This window comes from Miscanthus floridulus, chromosome 8, assembly GCF_019320115.1.
Source record: "Miscanthus floridulus cultivar M001 chromosome 8, ASM1932011v1, whole genome shotgun sequence".
Classification (NCBI taxonomy): Eukaryota; Viridiplantae; Streptophyta; class Magnoliopsida; order Poales; family Poaceae; genus Miscanthus; species Miscanthus floridulus.
Genome location: NC_089587.1, coordinates 198,204,973 through 198,214,064, shown reverse-complemented (window position 1 = coordinate 198,214,064; position 9,092 = coordinate 198,204,973). Strand labels below are relative to the sequence as shown.

Sequence of the window (9,092 nt, the reverse complement as noted above, 5' to 3'; positions counted from 1 at the left end):
GCTTTCCCAGGATCCCCCGATACGGCAGGCAGGCAGCTGCGGTGGGCCCACGTGAGCGAGTCAGAATGCTGCGCGTACCCGGCCGCGTTTAGTTCCGGTCAGATTCGGCGCCGGCTGAATTCGCGACACTGTAGCGTTTTATTTTATTTGGTAATAATTGTACTAATTAGGCTCAAAACGTTCGTCTCGCAAAGTACAATTAAACTGTGCAATTAATTTTTAATTTCGTCAACATTTAGTACTTCATACATGTACCGCAAGTTTGATGTGACGGAGAATCTTCTTTTTACATAGTGTCAAAGTGGAGAGTTTTGGTGAACTAAACAAGGGCCCAGTAAACCACGCGCTAATCACTCTGTGTTAACAATCTCGCTAGATAATGACCGTCCCCACCTGCCAAATTCGCCGGGGCTCTAACCGCCTGCCGCCAAATGTGGAGGACCATGGTCCTAGTCGTACACGAATACTGCTAGTAGTACTATTATACTATATATAGTGGCAATATCTCTGCAAAGTAGCACAATGGTCGTAGTCGTAGTAGTATTATTATACTGTATTCTGGCACACCGTATCCGTGTCTGGTCTACGTACGCAATCAATGCATACAGGATACAAAGCGACCGTGATCCGGACCCACTTGCAGAGGGAGACAGAGCAGGGTGCGAGTGCGAACAGTTAGCGAGCGGGGCTGCAATGGAAGCAGGCAGGGGGAGGGGGGCACGGCACGAGGCGCTGTTCATACCGGCAGTGGAAGGAACGGCGCATGCAGGTGGGGTGTGGCAGGGCGCTGCTGCCAAGCCAGAAGGCAAAAGAGAGAAAAAGGCAGCAGCAGAACAAAACAAAGTTGCGGTGGTGGTGCTAGGCGTTGCCGGTGTGGCTTTCAACACTGTCTACTGTATGCTGCTTCTGTGCTTCTCGTCAGTGGAAAAGCAAGCTGCTGCTTGCTCCTCTTCGTCTACTCCTACATTGCTAGTATAATCCATGGAGCTTTTTGCTTCTGCTGATGCTAGCGTAGTAGCAGCGTTCAATGCAGCTCATGCCATGGATAGCATGGACTCTGGCAAGGATAGCAATAGCATACGGAGTACTCCTACCGAGAATGCAGCTGCATTTGGATCAACAGGCCTAGAACCAGCCCCAGCTTTGCTAGTTGCTCAATACCAAATTACTGATAATCTACATATATGTATTCCATATAATCCAGTCGCTTCAAACAGGAAACGAAATTAACAGCAACGACGAAGAACATTGTAATCACAAACCAAATGGAATAGAAAAACGATGAGCAAGCTGCCATTATAACCTACAAAAGATGTTTCTTTTCTTCACCTCCGTTTTTCTTTTCTTTTCTTTACCTTTATCTCCCTGACGATGCTCACCCTGAATTGCCTCCGGCGACGGAATCATCCAGGATGATGGCTCTAATCAGCCTGCTTCAAGCGCCTGGATTGAAGTGGGGATCTGACACGGCAGAGAGCTCCACCTCCTCGGACGGCGGCGCCACGTTCAGATCGATCATGCAGGGACTGTTGTTGATCGGGGACGGAGGAGTGGCGGCTGAGGTGGTGGAGGCGGTGCCGGTGCCCGTGCTGGCAAGCGACGCCGCGGCCGCGGCGCCACACACATGGGACCGCTTGTGCCCCGCGAGAGCCTGGCCCGAGGAGACCACGCGGTAGCAGTGGGGGCACTCGCGCGGCTGCTGCTTTGCATCCATATCCATGTCCTCGTCCTCGTCCCCGTCACTGTGCTCCGGCAATGGCGACAGCGGCGGCTGGGGCTGCAGGCGAGGAGCCGGAGCCGGGGCCACGGGAGGCGCGCGGCAGCCGCCCCTGCCGCCGCGCACGTTGCTGGCGCGGTGGCCGCCGAGCGCCTGGTAGGAGCGGAACAGCTTCTTGCATGCGACGCACTGGAACTGCGTCCGCTTCTCTACGGGCCCCGGCGCCGGGGCCCGCAGGAGTGGCGGGGCGGGGGGCGGCGCGTAGCCGTCGTCGCTCCCGTCGTCGTCCTCGGCGAGTACAGCCGACGGCCAGGAGTCGCGGGAGAGCATCATGAGGGATAGCGCCACGTCCTCCGGGGTTGAGACCTCTGACAGCGAGCTCGCCGGTTCGGGCTCGCCCCAGACGGCCGCGGCGTTCACGCGCTTGGTGTGCGGCGGGGTGGACTCGGCCTCGCTCTCGCGATCCGAGAAGGCGGCATCGGCCACGCGAAGGCTGCGCTTCGGATTCTCCCGGAGCCCGTAGGTGGAAGCGGGCGTCTTGAGGCCGACGTCCTCGTCGGCGGCGGCGGCGAAGGAGGTCGACGCGGAGGACGCCGAGGAGATCTGCTGCTTCGCAGCCGCCGCCGCCGCCGCCGCCGCCTGAGCTCTGGCTATGGAATGAGAGCGCATGTGCCCGGCGAGGGCGCGGGGACTGGCGAAGCGGCGGGAGCAGAGCTTGCATGTGTTCTTCGCCATGGCGAGAGAGAGCTTGCGCCTTTCGGAGCTCTCGGTGAGCTCTCGGCAGGCAGGAGCGAAAATGGTGAGGAGAGAGAGCGTGAGCGAGCGAGAGAGCTGCGGGGGTAGTTAAGAATATTGCGGAACAGCAAGCTTCTCTTTCCTATTTATTTTTCTTTTCAGGATTTTTCCCTTTCATTTCTTCAAAATTTATTTTTCTTTCCTCGTTGACACCTTCAATCGCGGTGAGGGCGTTGGTGATGCTTGGCTCATGCAAATCGAAGCAGTCAAGCAGAGATATTTTTGCTGCTTTGACGGCTTGAATTGCTTCCAGTTTTTTAGGACCGGGCCATCTGCTCCTGTGTACATATGGAATTATCACAATTCACAACTAATAATGCCTTATATTTGCACCAAAGATGCTAGACCATATATATATGTATGTATAGATGCTAGACAAAATAAGTTTTGATCCTCTACCAAACAATCATGAATGCAATTTGCGGTTTTGCTTGCGCCGATGATCCCATATTAAACGGATGCCATATTAAATGGATGCCAAATGGTCAAATCTCTCTCTCTCTCAATGTTTAGGATGCATAGCCAGATTATGCACTGATCTCACAGACTACTGAATATCAGAGTGTGTTTGGTTCGAGCTACTAAACTTTAGTAGCTACTAAACGGTTTAGTCACTTTTAGTAACTCTAGAGTTACTAGAGAGGACTAAAGCCCTTTTAGTAGCTTTTAGTCGTAGCGTTTGGTTAAAAGATTACTAAAGTGACTAAAAGCTACTAAATTTAGTAGCTACTAGACCAACCAAACAGACCCTTATTTTTCCCATTGCTTCTACAACATTATGATAGCCATTATTAACATTTTTTGTCCTTTATTATTAAAATACACATTTAAACATTGCATTGGTATGTGATTCCATATAGCCAATTTAGGTAGCCATAAGCATATTGTTACAAATTAAATTTAATAAGTACAATTGTTCAAGCCATTAAACATCATAAAAGATAAAGAAGTTATAATATATAAGGCTCGTTTTTAATACAAGCTAAAATCACACACCTAGCATACTCTCCACTTGCGATACCGATGTACCCAAACGCGCCCAACTCGTTGGACTGGCAGGATATCTAAGTATGCCAAAACTCCATTCGAAGCGCAGGAATTTCATGGGAAGCATATAGTGAAAGTGCAATCAAGCCCTAATTGTGGGTTTTGGTGATAATGACCACGCAATTAGAGAACTAATGAGATTTATCGAGATGACAAGCAGTAAATCTATATTCGAGGATATTACATGAAACGGAGGAGCCCCCGATTACAAATGTTGATGCCTTCAAACTCAAAGGATGTTTAAATTCTTTTATATTTTAAATTTGAGTATAAGAAAAGCCGTACTATAAAGGGGGGCACAATGCTTAAGCTAACATGTGCTACCAAGTGCTCAAGCTTACATATACATCCTTAGTTACTCAGCCAAGACAACCAACACTTTACTCTTACCCTTGCTGTCTTGTCTAGTACGACAGTGTCGCACCTAGAGAGAGACACTGCCGCACTTGAGCTGCGGCACTGCCGCGACTTAAGTGACCGTTGGGGCAGGGGATACTTATACCTTTCCCCTTCCTCATCAACGTCTCTCTTCTCTCTCCCACTCATTCAACTCATCCAAGAACAGAAGTGTGCTCTTCTCTCTCTCCTCCATTGGTGACATTGAGCTCCCAAACATTCTCCCTTGATTTTCCATCAATTCTTGAGAGAAAAAGGTCCTAAACTCAATTAGAGAGCAGATCCTTTGATTCCCCAACTCAAAACAGCACTTGGTTCACGTTTTGGTCAGCGGTTGTGTTTATTACTCTTAGAGCTTTGCTCCTAGCCGGCTAGAGCATCGCCCGTAGAGCTTGCCAACTTGTGTGGCAGCCCTGGAAGGTTTGTAACCACCTCTTAAATCTAGTAAACTCACCCATCATCTCAAGAGTTGAGTCTCTTGACTTGAGAATGAGGAAGGGATACAAAGCCCTAAGCCTTAGTGGCTAACCTCAACAATGTGGACATAGGCAAGTCTTGGTGGCGAGCTGAACCACGGGTTAAATCATCGTGTCACCTTGTGCTTGATTTACATCATCTGCATCTCATATTATTGTTGAGGTGATTTCTAGGGTTTGTAGTCGATCTACTTATGTGTTGTGTTTCTACCACTTCTACCTCTCGATCTGTGAATCTCATACCTGCAGGAAGCTAAGAAATTTCTTCAATTCAAGTTTACATTCACCGATTTTGAATTGTGACTCGAAGTTGTCTGCAGGTGCGGTAGTGCCGCTGTTCTGGCCCGACAGTGCCACGAGGTCAGAGCGGTAGTGTCATAGGTTGAATTTGATGAAAGTTTGAGTATTTATTTTGACAGGCCTATTTACCTCCTCTAGGCTAACCAAAGATCCTACAAGTGGTATCAGAGCAGGTTACCTCGTGAGCGCTTCACCGCGTGAGGTATGAAGCTGTAACACCCCTGGTGTTATTCTTGCCTAATTGCACTTGCATTTCATATTCATGAGCATCATTCATCCATTCATGAGCATATATCACTTGAAACATGGGAAACATGACTTTGAAACAAGAGTACCATTTCAAGTGTTTTTCATCGTTTCAGTACCTTTAGTGCTTGATTATTGTATGACCAAGGTGTGGTATAGCTAAATATATTGTTAAACATCTTAGCTATGCTTAGAAAGTCATTAGGAACAATGTTCACGTTGATCATTTTGCCTGATTAAGATTTCAAATCATGGTTTGACTTGTTTTGACCCTAGGACTTTTTGGTTTGACTGTTCAAAAAGTGCCACTTAGAAAGTTTGCATGTCTGAGCAACCTAAAACAAAGTTGTAGCAAATTATATGAGGAACAAAAAGTATTTTGTGACCAAGTCATGAAAATGTGCACAAAATGCTCTAAATGGTCCCACAAGTCAGAATTTGGGTTGATTTCAACACTTAAAAATTTCTAAGTCTAAATTCCAAGTTTTCAGTTTCTGGAACACGACTTTGGCATGATTTTTCTCTCTATCCTTTGCGAATTAGACAGTGATCCTTAAATGAGTTTTGTAGCTGGCATGTAGGTGTACAACTTTCGTTTTGATTTCTCTCGCTAACACTCAACGGATTAGGAGATCGAGCCTCGTCTTTTGGCGCTGTCAGTCAGCCTTTCGTTCTCTGAATCGCTGCTACAGTGCCCGACCGGTTCAGAAGATCACCGCCGCGTGGATGCCGCGCGTCGCCGGCCTTCTGCTCGAGCTGGCCACGCGCCACGGGCTTCCTGACGCTGCTGGCCGAGTCTTGAGCACCCCGTGCGCCTGCCTGACCAACTCGCCCGCCCATTTTCATTTCCTTCGCCGCAGCGCTCTCTCGCAGCAACAGCGCGCCGGCTCCTCCATCGACGCCGAGCAAGCGCCGTCGCCCAGCGCGCTCACCGCCGCGAAATCGCCACCTCCAGTTAGCGCTCAGCTCCGTCTTCACCTCCCCTAGCTACTCCATCTCACCGTCGAGCCGGAGAACCCAAGGTAGTGGCCCAATTTAGTTTTCGCCGCCGCCGCAACTCGCCGGAGTTGGAGCTCACCGTGGCTAGCACGGCACAACTCCTCTCTTCCTTCCCTACCTCCCAATTTGTCTTCACCGTCGCGCACTGTTACTCGGGTGATGGTGTCACCGTCCCCGCCGGCCCCGTCTGGCCGGAACGCGGCCGCGCACCGCCGTGCGCCATGGCCGAGCCGCCGAGCTCCGTGGCTGGGGTGCTTAGGAGTCAGTAGGGAGCATGGTTAGAGTACCAATAGACGCGGTTCTTCACGTAGGGCACGTTGGTGCCGTCGGTTTCGCCGGGGAGATCACCGTCGGCGAGCTCGATCATCGCCGCGCCGACGTGTGCCGTCTCCCCTGTTTTGTGTCATTGACACGGGGGTCCCGCGCGTCAGTCGCCGAGCCGAAGAGGGAGCCAGGCTTGGGCTGCGCTGTGTCGTGGGCCGTCGGGTCCCTTCGGGCCGGCCCAGTAACGCTTAAGTGAATTGAATTTCATTATTCTTTATTATTTGAAATCTGAAATGGTTTGAAAAATATTTGGATGGTCAAACTTGCTCCAAATTTGTTGAAACAAATTTTTCTAGGTTCCTTATCATCAGATCTACTTGGGAAAAATTATTGCATGTCATTTTTGAGATACTTTTCTATAGGATTTTATTTAATCATGTAAATTGCTGATAACTTGAAAAATGTGTATAAAAATATATAGGCTTCAGAAAAATATGATTTCAAGTTTGTTCATCTTCTTATGTCATGTATTTCCTAAGAAAAATAGGTTTCATGCATGTGCTGTGGGAAAATTTTGAGGTGTAGTTCAAGTCCCTTTAATGCCTGATTTTTGTTATTTTTGCTAAAAAGCCAAAGTTGCATAAAACATGCATCTGATAATTTTTGTACAGTGATTATATGCTATGAAGAACCTAGGAAAAATATTAATTCTGTTGTTTGACACTTTTCATAGTACAAAGTAATTTCATGCTCATTTTTATGCTATAGCTTGTCATTTTTGTGTAGGATAGTTTACTTATCCAAATGCCATGAAATTTTTACGGTAGTCTGTTTAGGATAGTATTATGCCACTGTAATTTTCTCAGATTTTTAGGAGCATCAAAAATATATGTTGCTATTCAAACCTATTATTAATTAGGGTCTAAGCAAGTGTTGCTTTAAGTGTGATTAAGAAATTAGTAAAGCTTTGGTGTATCTTTGGAGCATTTCATAAGATATGTTAACTTAACATATTAGTAGTAGAAGAGAATGCAGTAGATGACATGTGCTTGTAGTATAGTTTCTTGGATGATGTTGACTACCTTGCATTTAAACATATCCATTGTATTCATCTCCTTCGATGCACTGTTTGCATAATCACTTACGCGCATGCATCATACAGGATCGCAAACCGAGAACCCAGTCGTCATACCCGAGGAGCCCGAGGAGCAGCTCGAGGTGCAGCAGCAGGAAGTGCCAGAAGCCGACGAGGAGGACGTTGAGTAACTTCCGGAGTGCCCCGATCACCGTCCGAGCTCCTTCGAGAGAGGCAAGCCCCGGAGCATTTTTCTCCCGGTTTGCAATGATTTAATTAAATGCTTTACTTTAATTGATGCATTACGTTCAGGAGTTGTTTGCAACCGTTGCTGCATTATACCTTGCTTACCTTTGTTATACTATATCCTTGTTATCCTGGTATCCGCAGTCGAGTAAATGCTTAGCTGGCTTAGACCGGTAGAAGTCGGGTGATTTCCTGTCACCTGCGAGCTATAGGTAGGTTACCTGGATCTGCTTGGATGACTATGAAGTCATGGTATAACTAAGTGTTAAATGAAGTTGAGACCGGACGGAGACTTGCAGTGTTTTGGACTGTAGTGTTTTCCGTCTGTGTCGATTAAGGACCGGCCGTTGTTGGGCCTCGAGTCATGTTGAACGCATGCCTTACATTTAGCTGGCCGGATAAAGTACCTTCCGACCGCGAAGCTGGGAGATTTTTCAGGCCGAGTAAATTGCCCGCAGCGCACTGTGCCGAAGCAGGTGTGGTAGGACACGGGGGCGGGATGATAAGGCCAAAGTGCAGTCGGTCGGCCCCCGGGTACATGTGGTTCCTGGCAAACTCGAGATTCCTAGAAAGTTGACTCGGTGATCAATATCTCACTTTAGCGGGTGAGTGAGGTTTGTGTAAGGAATAAATCACCAGCTGGTTAGGAATCGATTCGAATCGCCATCGCTCCTGGATAGTGAGCACTTGACTTGAGTTACTTCATCGTAGTAAATGTTATGGAACACTTGGACAGTTATAACGAATATGACAGTATGGAAGTTGTTTAATGATCATTGGTTATCATTATCTGCTTAATCACATGTTTACTCTAGTATAGGTGCAAACCCTAGTTGACAGGTTAATAATAATTAACTTGGCAATAATGCTTTTCTAAAGGTTCTCGAAAGGCTAAAAATGCTTCTTTTTGCAAATGAGTCAGCTACCCTACTATAAAGCCCTTCATAATCCTTGGTGTCAATTATTTTTGGTTATGTCGGGTAAGTCTGGCTGAGTACCTTCTCGTACTCAGGGTTTTATTCCCACTTGTTGCAGATGGGCAGATGTACTACGGCTACTATATCAACTGCCTGTATCCTGTGATGGGTGATGCTTAGGACCATGGGCATGGTCATTCCTTACGTCTTATCTGATGCTTTTGTTGGAGATGATCATTTGCTGGCACTATATTTAAACTCCGCGTGAGTGTGTGTGTGGTTTGAACAAATGACTTCCGCTACTTTTATTCGAACTGGTTTTGTAATAACTATGTTGAAACTCTGATGTATCCGTGATGCAAACTTTTATGTAATGTGTGATGGTGACCGCTAAACTTATTACGATCATGGCTGGGACACGAGTTGGTTTGAAATCCTTCGTGATTTCACGGACTACCGGGTTATACGGGCTTAAGTTTGCTCAATCGTCTGCTCTGGTGGATGATTTTCTTACTTAATTTCGTATAATTGGTCGGTTCTGTCACAGCTGGTATCAGAGCATGGTTTAGCGTGTTACTGTTCACAAGTGTATTTAAAACAAAAGGCATTTGGAA

General features: G+C 47.3%; 1 protein-coding gene across 1 annotated transcript; it reads right to left on the bottom strand.

Annotated features, from left to right (window-relative positions):
• Nucleotides 1–1,141: 1,141 nt before the first annotated feature.
• Nucleotides 1,142–2,547, bottom strand: LOC136474516 (zinc finger protein ZAT1-like). Its single transcript, XM_066472088.1, has one exon. It carries the CDS (start codon nucleotides 2,450–2,452, stop codon nucleotides 1,436–1,438), a length of 1,017 nt encoding a protein of 338 aa, XP_066328185.1. The 5' UTR covers nucleotides 2,453–2,547; the 3' UTR covers nucleotides 1,142–1,435.
• Between the last annotated feature and the right edge of the window lie 6,545 nt (nucleotides 2,548–9,092).

Bases quoted from the DNA above. Each gene is read 5' to 3' on its own strand.
- LOC136474516 (XM_066472088.1), bottom strand. From the start codon at position 2,452: ATGGCGAAGAACACATGCAAGCTCTGCTCCCGCCGCTTCGCCAGTCCC.